Source organism: Dipodomys spectabilis, unplaced genomic scaffold (assembly GCF_019054845.1).
Source record: "Dipodomys spectabilis isolate Male_0828 unplaced genomic scaffold, ASM1905484v1 ptg000059l, whole genome shotgun sequence".
Classification (NCBI taxonomy): domain Eukaryota; kingdom Metazoa; phylum Chordata; class Mammalia; order Rodentia; family Heteromyidae; genus Dipodomys; species Dipodomys spectabilis.
The window spans coordinates 186,881-200,304 of record NW_024870736.1 but is presented as its reverse complement, the minus strand read 5'-3'; the positions used below and the strand labels follow the sequence as shown (position 1 = coordinate 200,304).

General features: G+C 38.4%; 1 protein-coding gene across 2 annotated transcripts in view; it reads right to left on the bottom strand.

The window, feature by feature from the left end:
* The window catches only part of LOC122108435 (LYR motif-containing protein 4-like), a 116,391-nt gene that overhangs the window by 73,305 nt on the left and 29,662 nt on the right, over positions 1 to 13,424 (bottom strand). The window contains exons 2-3 of one of the 2 annotated variants that reach the window (XM_042680358.1): positions 9,879 to 9,999; positions 4,591 to 6,025 (exon numbers count right to left, since the gene is read on the bottom strand). In XM_042680358.1, the coding sequence (XP_042536292.1) occupies positions 6,014 to 6,025; positions 9,879 to 9,999 (133 nt within the window). In that variant the 3' untranslated portion in view covers positions 4,591 to 6,013. Of the gene's footprint in view, positions 1 to 4,590; positions 6,026 to 9,878; positions 10,000 to 13,424 lie in introns of those variants that run through there. The other variant, XM_042680357.1, reaches the window with a different exon arrangement.

Sequence of the window (13,424 nt, the reverse complement as noted above, 5' to 3'; positions counted from 1 at the left end):
AAAATAAGCAACAAAAAATGTTGAAGATGTGAGGAAAAAGGAAACATTATACAGTCTTGGAGAAAGCATACATTAGTGCAACTACTACAGAACTATGGCAGTCATTAAGGAGATTCCTTAAAAAAAAAAAAAAAAAGACCCAAAAAACTAAAAGTAGTAATACTACTGTTAAGCATTTAAAATTGCCCACATGATGAATGGTATATATTCACAAGGGAGTAAAATGAAATGGAAGAATAAAATTATGTTATTTGCAGGGAAATGAATCTGGAAATCATCATATTAAGTGAAGACAGGTTTAGAAGGATTAAGCTCATGTTTCCTATCATATAAGTATTGTAGACTTAAAAAAGTATACATACATATGTATGACCAGCCTGATTAAAGTACAATATATGCATGTATGAAATAACATGGTGAAACAATATGCACTTCAATAAAAATGGATGTTATGGAGTCCTTTCTGGGGAGAAGGTACTGTGAGTAGAAGAACAGGTAATTGGGGAGAATGAAAAAGGGCAAATATGCTAAAAATACTTAATGTATATGAATGAATACAGAGCAAAAAAGCTTGTTGAGATGGGTTTAGAAAGGAGAGTAGTGGAGGGAATGACAGAGGATGTAACACTGACCAGGACTCATGGACATGTTAAAATGAAGCCCCCTTCCATAATTAATTGACGCTAAAAATTGAAAGAAAGAAGGAAAGAAAGCAAAAGAAAGGCAGAAAGAAAGAAAGGAAAGACAGAAGGAAAAAAGAAAGACAGATTGTCTGGAAGTATCACCCTGAACTCAAGAGTGTTATCAGTAGTTTCCTACTGGGTGAAAGAACATAAAATTTTCAGTTGAAATGAATTTACTTAATTTATTAAAATAGAAGTCTGCATCGCTGTAAAAGCTAACAAAATAAAATTAATCAGTGGAACAAAGGTTTAGTTCTGCCCAACCTAGAGATTGCAGATGGTCATTAAGACATCAAAGACAACCTGCCCATTAGAAAGCAGGCTCTTAGTGTAAGGGTGATAGTCCTAATGGATTTACTCAGGGTTCCTTCTCAGCTTAGTGTAAGTTACTGGTCTCATAATAGCTGCACTCTGTAATCTCCTGGAGAGCTTCAGACATCCTGATGCCTGAGTCTTCCTTAGAGATTCACATTCAATCGATATGGAGTAGGAAGGTCACTGGGATTTGCAAAAGTACCCAGGTGGTCCTAAGGCAGTCAAGGCTGAGAATTGCTGGCTTAAGGTGAAAAGTCTCATCTTTGAAGATATTATTATTTTTTTTTTTGGTCCGGTCGTGGGGTCTGGGCACTGTCCCTCAGCTCTCCCTCAGCTCTTCAGCTCAAGGCTAGCGCTCTACCTCTTGAGCCACAGCGCCACTTCCGGTTTTTTTCTTTTTGCTTATGTGGTGCTGAGGAATCGAACCCAGGGCCTTGAGCATGCAAGGCAAGCGCTCTACCACTGAGCCACCTTCCCAGCCCCTTTGAAGATATTATTAAAGGCTTGAGAGTCTTTGGTCCTTCCACTGAGGCAGTACAAACTATAAAGTTGAATTTAATATCAGGTATGCTACAATCAAATATTTTAAAGTTAAGACGGATTTTTCTTTTTTTTCTTGGGAAAAATGTATTATGATTGTTTAGAAGCAAGCTAGTTATGGTTCTTTTTCTCCATATGTTACAATGTGTTCAAGTAATGAAAAACTTGACTTGTATAGGATTTAAAGGATCTGAAAAAATGTAGTTGGTATGGAATAGGCTAGTCTTCCTTTAGTTTACCAGTAAGGAAGAGGAATAAGCAATCAGGTAAAAGCTGGTCCTGTGTACTTTAATAAAAGGTTGTGGGAATGCAAGTTTGTGGGAGCTCTTTCTTGCATGCTTTTTCTTGTGTACACAAAAACTTTAGATCCCTGATGTTGGCCTAAAAATATGCTGAATCCATTAACATCAACTGTGAGTTGACTTGCTCATGCTCTCTTCTTTTCTTTGAGTGAATTATTTCACCAGTAAGAAATAATCTTTGTAGCTTTTTGTTCAGCTCAATGACTGGTATTCTGGCTAATCTAATCATTGTGTTTGCTGCTGTAGGAGGAAAAACTTATGTTTCTGATCCCACTAGCAGTGCTCTGTCTGAGGGTCACAGGGAAGATGCAGTCAGGAGTTAGTACCTTCTTCAGAGACCCACTGATTCTGAGTAAGTTGCTGGCTCGCAGTGGAAAGGATTGGCTAAAGTTATAAAGTCTATTTAATTCTAAGTTTTATAAAATTAATTCTATTAAAATGAAATAGGGGTAGGAATGTAGCTTAGTGGTAGAGTGCTTGCCTAGCATGCATGAAGCCCTATGTTTGATTCCTCAGTACCACATAAACAGAAAAAAGCCAGAAGTGGCGCTATGGCTCAAGTGGTAGAGTGCTAGCTTTGAGCAAAAGAAGCTCAAGGACAGTGCCTGGGTCCTGAGTTCAAGCCCCAGGAATGGAAAACAAACAAAAAAATACAACATAAGAGTATGGGGGAGTAACTTAGTAATACAATGCTTGCCCAGTCTATGCAAGACCTGGGGTTTCATCTCTAGCACCAAAAACAAAACAAAACAAATAAAAAAAACCCTACAAGATTAAAAAAAAACACTCAAAAAATAAGATTCTACCACGAGGCAACATGGCGTGGTGATGCACCTCAAACTTCATCTGTCTGAGCTGGTTCTGAACTTCCCCAGACTTCAGTTTTTTCACCTGTAGAATGAGATCCTACAGAGAAGGATAGAGTATAGTGAATGTCTCATGTCTGCTGCACTGGTATATAGTGGGAAGTCAATAAAAGTGAACCTTTTTCTTTTCTGTAGTCAATAAATGGCCACAATTTGAATCTGTTTCTATAGGCTCTTTATCTCTGATTATACTTTCATAGAAAATCTGAATTTTTTAATAGATTTGTGTAAGCAAAGTATCGTTGCAAAAACATTAATCCATGTGATTTTTCATATAATTCTCAGGCATGTTTGAATTTACATAGAATTCTCTCAAAGGTGAAGGTAAGTTGAGGATCTGTGTGTTTAAGCCACCTGTATTCCATGAGGCTCCAAAGACATAAATTGTGAGGCAAGGGAAGCCAGGCTCAGTATGTAGTATTTGGTTCCTTGTCTAATAATGCTCCATCTTTCTTTTTTTTTTTTTTGCTGGTCCTGAGGCTTGAACTCAGAGCCTGGTCGCTGTCCGTGAGTCTTTTGTTCTCAAGGTTAGCACACTATCACGTGAACTACAGTGTTACTTCTGGCCTTTTCTCAGTAGTTTACTGGAGATCAGTGTCTCATGGACTTTTTGCCTGAGCTGGCTTTGTGCCTCAATTCTCAGATCTCAGCTTCTTGAGTAGCTAGGATTACAGGTGTGAGGCACTGGTGTCCGGTTACAACTCAAACTTCTAACTTCCTCTTTATGGAGGAATATAAACTTCATATGCTATCCCAAGAAGTTGATGAAGGATGATGTGGGCATGGGAAGGAACATGGAATCTGATTTAGCAAATTGTTTTTCTTTGGATGCTGATTGCTTGTTTCCCTGGACTTTCCCAAAATGGGAAATGGGCTACCTCAACGTCTTGATTTTTTTCCCTAATTTCCCATCCACCTTAACTTGGTATTATTTAAACCATCTGTGAGCCAAGAGCAATCAGTTTTAACCTGAGGTCCTGGGTACAAGTTAGGGAATGAGTATTTACTGATCCATGGCTTGCTTAGATCAATCTAGAATGCACTCATTTATATGTGAAAAAGGACATAACCTGTTGAAATTAAACCTATATCTAATCTCTATTCATTTACTCAATTTAGGTCATTTGGGACAGATAATTCATTAATCTTACACTATGAGGAGTCTTGGAAATCTATGTGCCCAATTCCTTACTTTTTACAGGTTTGACTTAAGAGGGAGCCAGTGATTTCCTGGCACTGTTACACTGTACTAACTCAGGGTAGATTGTGAAGGGAAATTCTAGGAACTTAGTATGAGTTGCTGTCTTTTCCTTCCACTGAACAGAAAATAAGTGAAAAGTACTTCTAAGGCAATATGAAGTGAAAATATTTGAAAAAAAGGAAAATACTTTCAACTTATTTACTTCTATGTCAAAACTAAGATCACCATGTACATCTTAGAGAAGTTTTGAAGCTCATTTGTTATTTAGAACTGATCAATATTTGAAATGAATGTCTTAATTTCCAGATGGAGAATGATATAACATTTGTGATGTATTAACTGACACTGGTATTCAAAATTCACATCAAGTATAAAAGTAACAATTTAAGCAGGATAGATCTAGGGATGCAGCTCAATGGTAGACTACTTGCCTAGCATATACAAGGCCTAGGGTTCAATCTACCACATGGCAAAGAGAATAACATTAGATAAATGCTTTTAGAGAGATTAAATGTCAAATATCATGGATATTTAATATCATGGATATTCCTTGATTAAATACCAAGGAAAGACAGCTAGTGAGGTATATCTTGCTGAAAAACATTTTTCTCTTCGTATCTGCCTTTCCTAGTATGTCTCAGGGGAAACAAAGAAACATACTCAGTTTTATAGACCAAAAGATGTTTAATTTGTAGAAGCATCTCTAACAGCAGTAAGAACACTATCCTTCAGATATACATGCAGGTAATATTCATTAATTTGGAAAGAAAATTCAATTGCAGAGAGTAAGTGCTCAGAAGAATGAGTGTATTTCCTCATATACCTAGTGGGCACAAAGGTCAGTACCTCCCTGCCAACTCCCAGAAATACAAATTAACATAAGCAAGAGGAGCCTCTTTTGTTGCCCTCTCTAAGATCTGTGACACTGCTCCTTTGTCATCTTGCAGGAAGATCTGCATGAGCACTGGTGTCAACTCTGATTATTTGAAAGAACAAGCTAAGCAGTGAGGCATCAAAAGGTTGCCACTGAAGGGTCCTCCAGTGATTGCTTGTCAAGAAAAGCACAATTGAGCTGCAACCTTCAGATCTGTGGGGGAGATTCTGAGCAAACATTTCTTAAATAAGGTGGCTGAACTTTAACATTTTCAGAGAGGTTTTTCTTTTTCTTTTCAAGGCAGAGTTTTTTTTGAGAAAGGATAAAGGGGCCTCCTCTCTAGAAATCAAACTATTTGTGAGCCTACAGAGGGTGCTACCTTCTAATAAGAGTTTAAACAAACACTTATGAAAAGGAAACACATGTCTTGCTGCCTTCCCTCATCTTCAGTGTCTTGTTTGCCTTTTGTGAGGTACAGCAGCCCACAGTGTGAATCCTCTTCTGAGAGCTGGCTCTCAAGTGAGAAAAGATGCAGGCGGCCCTCCTCTTAATTGTGTGTCCGTGGAGAACCACTCAAACATGCCCAAACCTCAATTTTCTCAGTTACAAGAGAAGGACAATACTGTCTCATAGACTGCCTTTGTGAGAAAAGAGATGATGTATCTTACAGCTTAACAGAGTGGTATAAGACAGCAATGCTGACATACATCATTGGAACATCAACTTCACCACCCGCTTCCTCATCAAATACAGTCTCTTTATGAATGTGCTAAGTTAGGAAAAGAAATGACTCCCCAGATCATGAAGTAATGTTGCTCTGAGCTGAGACCAGCTGTTGTGCAGACCTCTGCCTATGAGACAAAGGTACTTTCTGTAGCAGATTTAATAGTAAATTCTTCAATGAATTCTACAGTGAACTGTGGTGGTAATTAGGAAGAATGGAGGAATACAATGGAGATTCCCTCCTGCAATTCCTGCAGAAGTTTTCTACATATGGTATTAACATAGCCTTATAAGCTTTTCTGCATATGAGGATATGCTACATAACTACTGTAGTACACAAAAGTAGCAGAGGCAAAGGAGACTTCTTCTAGAAAGGAAATGGAAACTTGTATTCATGTCAATCTTGGAGGCATCACACAAATTTAATGGACAATATCTAATCAAATGAGAGACATCCCTTTGATAGAGATGGATCACTGTGGGAATGTTACTGCCCCAGACTTGAACGTTCACTGGAATTCCTAGGAAAAGCAAATAGGAAGAAAATTACTTTAGATTCTTGTGTGAAGAGGTCTTTTTATAGCTGCAGAGGAGCTATATATTGAACAGACTAAAAAACTGAATGTCAAACCCAGGCCTGGCTATAAAACTAAACAACCTTTCTCATTGCCCTGCTTTCTTAAACTTCAAAAGGGGGCTAGGGAATTTTTCACTCATATTGAAAAATTCCATATATCAAAAAGATACAGGGTTCACTTAAGATCCAATTCTGCTCATTGTATATAAATGTGTGTTGCCTTCCAGAGGGCTTTTATTCAAGTTCAAGAATAATACTCACATCTCTAGTACCACTGACTGCTTTATTATCTTTTAAACACAGGTCAGTCCTTTGATCTAAGCTTAGTTGATCTATATAGGCACAAGTGAAAGCAGAGCTAGGATATGATTGTTAAACTCTAATTCTAGTCTATTAAATATGAGAATAGATGTTACCTAGACCAAAAGAGACAAATGAAAAAGGTAAGGTTTTGATGAACCTCAATTCTATTCCAATTCTGTGTCCAAAGACATTATAAAGTCAATTTGTATTATGTGGCAGAGTAAATATTTGATAAATACCTAGGGAAGGAAACCATGAGTGTAGAACTGAAAAATAAAAAGTGTAATTGATTGCTAAGAAGCTAGTCAGAAGTAAGAAGTCTAAGCAAGAAGAAACCAGTACTAGCATTCAGGAGTGGTTAAATCCTTCAAAGGGGACTTCTGAAGTATATCAAGACAACAGAACTTTGCTAACAAGCCCCCTCAAGTGAGGTATTTGATCTCTGTGTTCATTCAGTTATTCCACAGATACTTACTGAGTATTATATAGCTCTAGGCAGAGCTGACCTACATATAGTGAATACTAATCAGAGCAAGCACTTGTGTAGGGCTTACTATATGCCAACATCTTTTCAGGAGCTTTAAAATAGTAACTTACTTGATTCTCACCATAATCCTGTTATCCTTACTTGCTTTTTTCTGTTAGGCACTGAGAGGTTAAATATTGTGGTCAAGGTCATATAGGTGGCCAGCCAAGTCAGAACTAGCAGAACTAAGCAGGTTGGGTCCTAGAACCCCCCCCTTCCCCCCCCCCCCCCCCCCGCCCTGCTTTTACTCATAAGGTCAGTTCTGTCATGGCCCTAACTGTCTTATCAATGATAGGAAAAAAGAAGGCATTGAAGAGAATTATACTAGGCATTGCTAAGTGCTGTCATGAACAATGGGAGGGTAGCTGTTTTAGATCATATGGTCATGAAGGCCCTCATAAGGTGATAAAATCTGAGTGAAAAGAGGAAGATCCAAGGCAATCTAGGGAGGGATCCCTTGGGCAGAGGAGATAAAGGCTAAGAAGGGAACAAACAGAGTATGAAAGAGGGCAAGAAGGTAATGGGAGCAACGTGAGTAGTTGAGAGTTTCAGAGGACCTCATGGACACATCAGATTTTGTTGTCAGAGTGCTCCTGGAGGGAGGAAGGAGAGGGATGCTTTGAGTTGATTCTTTCTTTGGAAAAAGATCAATCTTATAATGTGAGAACAGAACAAGGGACACAGGGAGGCAAGTGAGGTGGCAACTATACTACAGTGCTATATACAGGATGGTGTGAGAGAATACCTGACTCTACCTTACTTCAGGCCTTTGGTTCACAGCCAATTCATACTAGCATGTATTGAAGTGGCTTGGGAGTACACCATGTTTCACCTTCTGGCTATCTGAATGGTTGCTTTACTTTGGGATGACTTGGCCTGACAGTAAATAAGCAGAAGTCAGCCAGCTGCTAAAGTATGTCAGGTAAGTTTTCTGAAGGGATGAGAATGCTGACTTTTGTCAAGCCTCTGTGAGGAGGAGATGACATGCTGTATTCCATTAGGTTATGGTAGAAGTGGTGGCCTTGTAAGTATTGTAGGCAACTAGAATATTTCATAATAAGAAGATACAGTTGCCAAGGTGTCCTGAGGAGGGTGCCCTCACGCTGCTGCTCTAGTCTGCTTTCAGTACAGATTATGACTTTCTAGTATGTATTCAGTAGAGACATACTGTGGATGTTAGCACAAGGATTGGTCCAATACCCTCTCCTGTACTCCCCTCCCATCCCCAGGTGTTGGGGATGGGACACAGAGCCTTTGTGTATGTGAGGTAAGCATGTTTCCATTAAACTACACCTCCAACCCTGATCTTTATATTTTAAGAACAGAGCATTCCAAATCAAGAAGTAACACAGATAATAAGACATAACACAAGAAATAGTGGCATAGATTATTTACAGGCCTTTTTTTAAAGCATTTTATTCTGAACACTTTCATACTAAAGATAAAAACCAGCCTGTTTTGGAAATGGTTGCCAATATCTGCACAGAGAAAAGTACCAACGAATGGAATCTGAATTTATGTAGAATACACACTCAAGCTGCTTACTTTTCCAAGTTGTACTGCTAAGGGATCCCCAAAATTTAACTACTGGTAAAAATGCAATCATTATAGAGTTTTCCAAATGGAAAATCGGCAACTCTCATTTAATGGACAGATTAGTTTTTTTTCTGATTATCCCATTTCTTTTCATGCCTTAGGTTAACCATCATTTCCTAAACCTGTTGAAATGAATGGGACTTATTCTATTGTGAGGTAAGTATGGAACTCAAGGATTCCATTATGTAGGCTATAACACCATATTTAATCTTGATATAAAATACAAATTAAAGCTTTTCATATTGTTTTGTGTTTGAATTCCTTTTTGAGTCATGTATGAAGGTGGGTCAGGGAAAGAATAGATCTGAAGTAATCTCAACCAATCAGGAATCTCCCAAAGTGCCAAAAATTCCCATTATAAAATATGGTAGAACTTTGAAAATAATAATGGTTTCACCTCTGCACTTTCTTTCTTTCTTTCTTCTTTTTTTTGTTTTGGTTAGTTGTGGAGCTTGAACTCTGGGCCTGGGCGCTGTCCTTCAGATCTTCAGCTAAAGGCTAGCACTCTACCACTTGAGCCACAGAGCCACTTCTGGTTTTCTGGTGGTTAATTGGAGTCTCACTGACTTTCCTGCCTGGGCTGGCTTTGAACTTGATCATCAGATCTCAGCCTCCTTAGTAGCTAGGATTACAGGTGTGAGCCACTGGTGCCCGGCTCACCTAAACAAATTTGTTGTAATAAGAGAGAAAAACAGTTGAAAAAGGAAATGGAGCTTATGGTATAACAACAGTGAAAAGAACTGTTTTCTTAGAGGGTAAGTAAACCAATGCTATAGGTTTTGACATTGAAATCCCTACCACCTGAGAGACCATGCTGCCATATGCTCCAGCCCAGAACAAGTTCATCTGTGGACTCGTACAGAGTGAAAACAAAACACCTTCCAGGGGCTTTATGCAGCATCATGCAGCTGTGTTTTATATCATACATACTAGAATATACCTTCCATGTGCACTAATTGTGGCTCATCACCCTTTCTGTTCATCCTGAATTGTGATGAAAAATACTAGGAAAAGGAGGATATATTTCTACTCTGGCATATGTCCACACATGCTGGTAAATATATCTTATAGACTAAGATTAAAAACCGGTTAAAGTTTTTCACACTAAAAACCTCCACATTTCATAAATCATGAGAGCTCAGCTTTTCAGAAGGATCAGTCCTTGAAAATAGAAAGCTGGTAATTTTCATGTCATCCTTGAATTTGATAATATAAGTTCACCTTGCTATGTCTGCATTAGGAAAAAGGACAGAATTTCATGATCCTGAAGTGTAAATCATAAACATCAAAAGCAGTGATGTCCAACCAAGGAGGAAATGTCAAAGTTGAAGGCTCTAAATGAAAAACAGTGAAACTCATTGAGGAATCTTACCTGTCGACGGATTAGTCCAAGGTCTCTTTTGGCTTTATTCACTAGAGCTTGAATTTCTACAGGATCCTTTACATTTTTATTTTCTCTAAAGGCATCTCTTATCCTCCTGACAGCATACGTTCTAAATGAATTAAAAGAAAAAAAAGGTGTCAGCATGTCTAAGGATATGCTTTTAAGTCAATTTAAAGGCTTTTCCTCTAGAGTTAACTGTAGAATATTCCGTAGTACATAATACAGTTTTAATTTGCTCATGGAACAGATCAATCTATTACCATTCTAGGATGACTAAGCAAATAGATTTAGAAAAATAAATCTACCCCCAACAAGTCACGTACAAATGGCAAACTACTACTATGTTCCTTAGATTACTAGGTCTTTAGTTATTCATGTCTGGCTTTCCTCCATTAACATGGATAACTGAATCTTACTGTACAGAGACAAATCAAGAAGTCAGAGGTTAAATGATGCAGAGGTTAAATGATATACATGGGCCAAAATACTGATCAGTTTTTCAACCCCAGTTCCATCTTACAATCCTTAGGTTCTGCTTTCTCTGTATAAAAGGTAAAGCTGTAGTCCACATCAGGATGATACAAGTGAAAACTGTGGAATTATGCCAAGTTGCTTTTTCTCTATCGCGAAATTGTACACACACATGCCTCTATTCATTTACTTCCCCCATACCAAAAAAGCCAAGGGCAATGCTGTGGCTTGCATCCTATGCCAGCTTCTTAACATAGGGACAGGTTCTTTAGCTGTTAAAGATGCCTACTACACTCAAGTAAGATGGAAGGATTAGGCTTTATTATGTGAGTCTGAATTTTGGCACAAAGCTTGGTACTTAGACTCAGCAATGAAAGTTATTCTTTCTTTTATTATTCTGGATTTACCTGAATGCAATCAGTTTTCTCCTCCCTCATGTCATGGCCTCACCTTTGTCTGTGACATCCTTAGGGTCACTCCATTGCCTACAGAAAGGAGTGATCTGAGGAGTTAGCCACACAGGACAATTAACAGCTCTTCACCAGACATGCTCCAACACTCAGCCAGCTTGGCCTAATACCCACATACCGACCATCTACTTCGTATTGAACAAGAGACTGATCTAAGGAGCAGGGCTCAAGATGGATATACCAGGCATCATTTTCTTTACTCTTTTTTATGATCTCAGATTGCTCTGCCTTTAACTTTCAACTCCAGCTAAAGAATCCATGAACACTACTGGACCATTTAGCAATAGAAGGAAATGGAAGCAAAGGAATGAAAAAACAGAGAATATCAGGAGTTGAAGGTGGGATGTTGGGAAATGCCTATAGACTGTGAAATCTTATAGTACAAATTATGTTCCAGATAGACAGTTGTAAGTAAAAAAAATTTACATTAAAATGCAAATGTCAGTATTTTCTTTTTTTTTTGTATTCAAAAGCAAGAGTAAAACTACATCTTGTAACATTAGGAGTCATAATGGAGAAGGCAGAGTTTAGGAACTTGTCCTTGTAGAAGCTATGCTCTTAACTATGTTGGAACCAGCCAGAGGATTCATAGAGAGTGCCTCAGTATCAATCTTAGGGGCTGTAATGATTGGAAAGGGGCCACAGGATAACTTAAATGGGACTCATTTGCTTATATAGGGACATGAGAAAGATTGCCAAGAGAATGAGATTCTTTTTATGTCAAGGTACTAATCTAACAAGATCTTAGATAATAGACAGTAAGTACACAGCAATTTCTGGTGTACTTTCTTGCACAGTATCTTTGTTCTTCTCAGCCAGTCACTCCAAAAGCTCTAAGACAGCTTTTCCCTGCATGGTGACGGGAGCAGAGAAAAGACAAAGTAATTTAACTTTATATTTTTATCCATAAGCAAAATTGTTTTTATAAGCTTAACTGATCTTTGGGAATCATCTTTATTATTATTTGTACATTTTTATTGTAAAAATGTTGTATTGAGGGGTTACAGATGTGAGCAAGGTAATGAATACATTTCCTATTGAGCATTGTTGCCTCCTCCTTTGTTTTCCCCCTACCGTCCCTTCCTTCCCACTGCCCCCCCACCTCCCAACCGAAGTTGTAAAGCTCATTTTCAAGTAGCTAAAAGTATTACATGAAACAGAAAAGCTCAAATTCCTATTAACGTTTAAGAAAAGAACAGTATAACATTCTCAAATTCCTATTAACGTTTAAGAAAATAACAGTATAACATTCTCAATGATTATCAGTTGAGTATAAGGTCCAAGTTCAGATCTACATTTTTTTCGTGTGTGTGTGTGTGTGTGTGTGTGTGTTTTCCTAAGGCTTGCTTTCAGGATCTGGGCACTGTCCTTCTGTTTCTTTCGCTTGAAGTTAGCATACTCTACCATTTGATCCTGTTACTTCTGGCTCTTAGGTAGTTTTCTGGAGGGTTTCATGGACTTTTCAGCATACTCTACCATTTGATCCTGTTACTTCTGGCTCTTAGGTAGTTTTCTGGAGGGTTTCATGGACTTTTCTGCCAGAGCTAGTTTCAAACCATCATCCTCAGATCTCAGCCTCCTGAGTAGCTAAGATTACAGGCAAGAGCCTCCAGCATCTAGCACTCTGCATTCTTATTTGTCTCCCTTGCTCTCCTAAGTCCTTTCCTAAGCAGATTGGCTCGAAATCCTGGAATTACATGTGTTGAAATCAATCAGTTGTTCTGAGTGTTTTAAATGAATGATACAATGGTCCTCTTCAGATCTTGTACCTTTTACCTCACAGGGTTCTATTCTTTGCTGCTGAAGACATTTCACTGTCACCTAACCACAGAGCTACTACTGCATAAGCACTGTATTTCTCACCATGTTAATTAACTTCAAATGACACAATTCTGAGAAGGTGAATACAAAGGTAGGTAAATCCTTTTTGTGGGAGGGCTAACAACTAAGTACTATGATCCTGCCCTTGCTCCTGCCCCATTTTTATCATTGGCCTCTTTTTTGCTAGCTATTGAAGTAAATTATTTATTCTCAAACACATTCTGACTTTAAGCCTCTTGACTTTATCATTGAGCAAGAATATTTCAAAGAAAAATGTGCAGACACTATAAGGAAAAGGTCAGCCAGCTGGTATGCAATTCCTTGTAAGGAGATCTTCATAGAAGCAAGATGTTGATTAAATAAGGCATGAAACACACATAACACATTAAATACATGTACCTTAGCCTAGCTCTTTGTTGAAGGTCATTATTGTTAGTTTATTTCAGCACAAATGAGGACATGGTTGAAATTCCAGGCAGAGCAAAACAAAAACACAAATACAGAAAAGGAGAAGAGGGCCAAATAGGAAGAAGCAGCCTGCATCGACAGAGCAGTTAAGGCCATGCTCGCTCCCCACCCTCCTGAAACCTAGAGCTGCTTTGAGCTAGAGATTCTCATAGGACTTCTTTTCCTTCCCCAGACTTAGCCTTTTACTCTACCAAAAGATCTCAAGTGTCCACAGGTTCATGTAGCTGTCTATTCTGTCTATCCTTCATTGGCCAGTCTTGCAAGGCTAAAACTTTTCTGAGGTTGCTCCACTCACCCAAGCTTC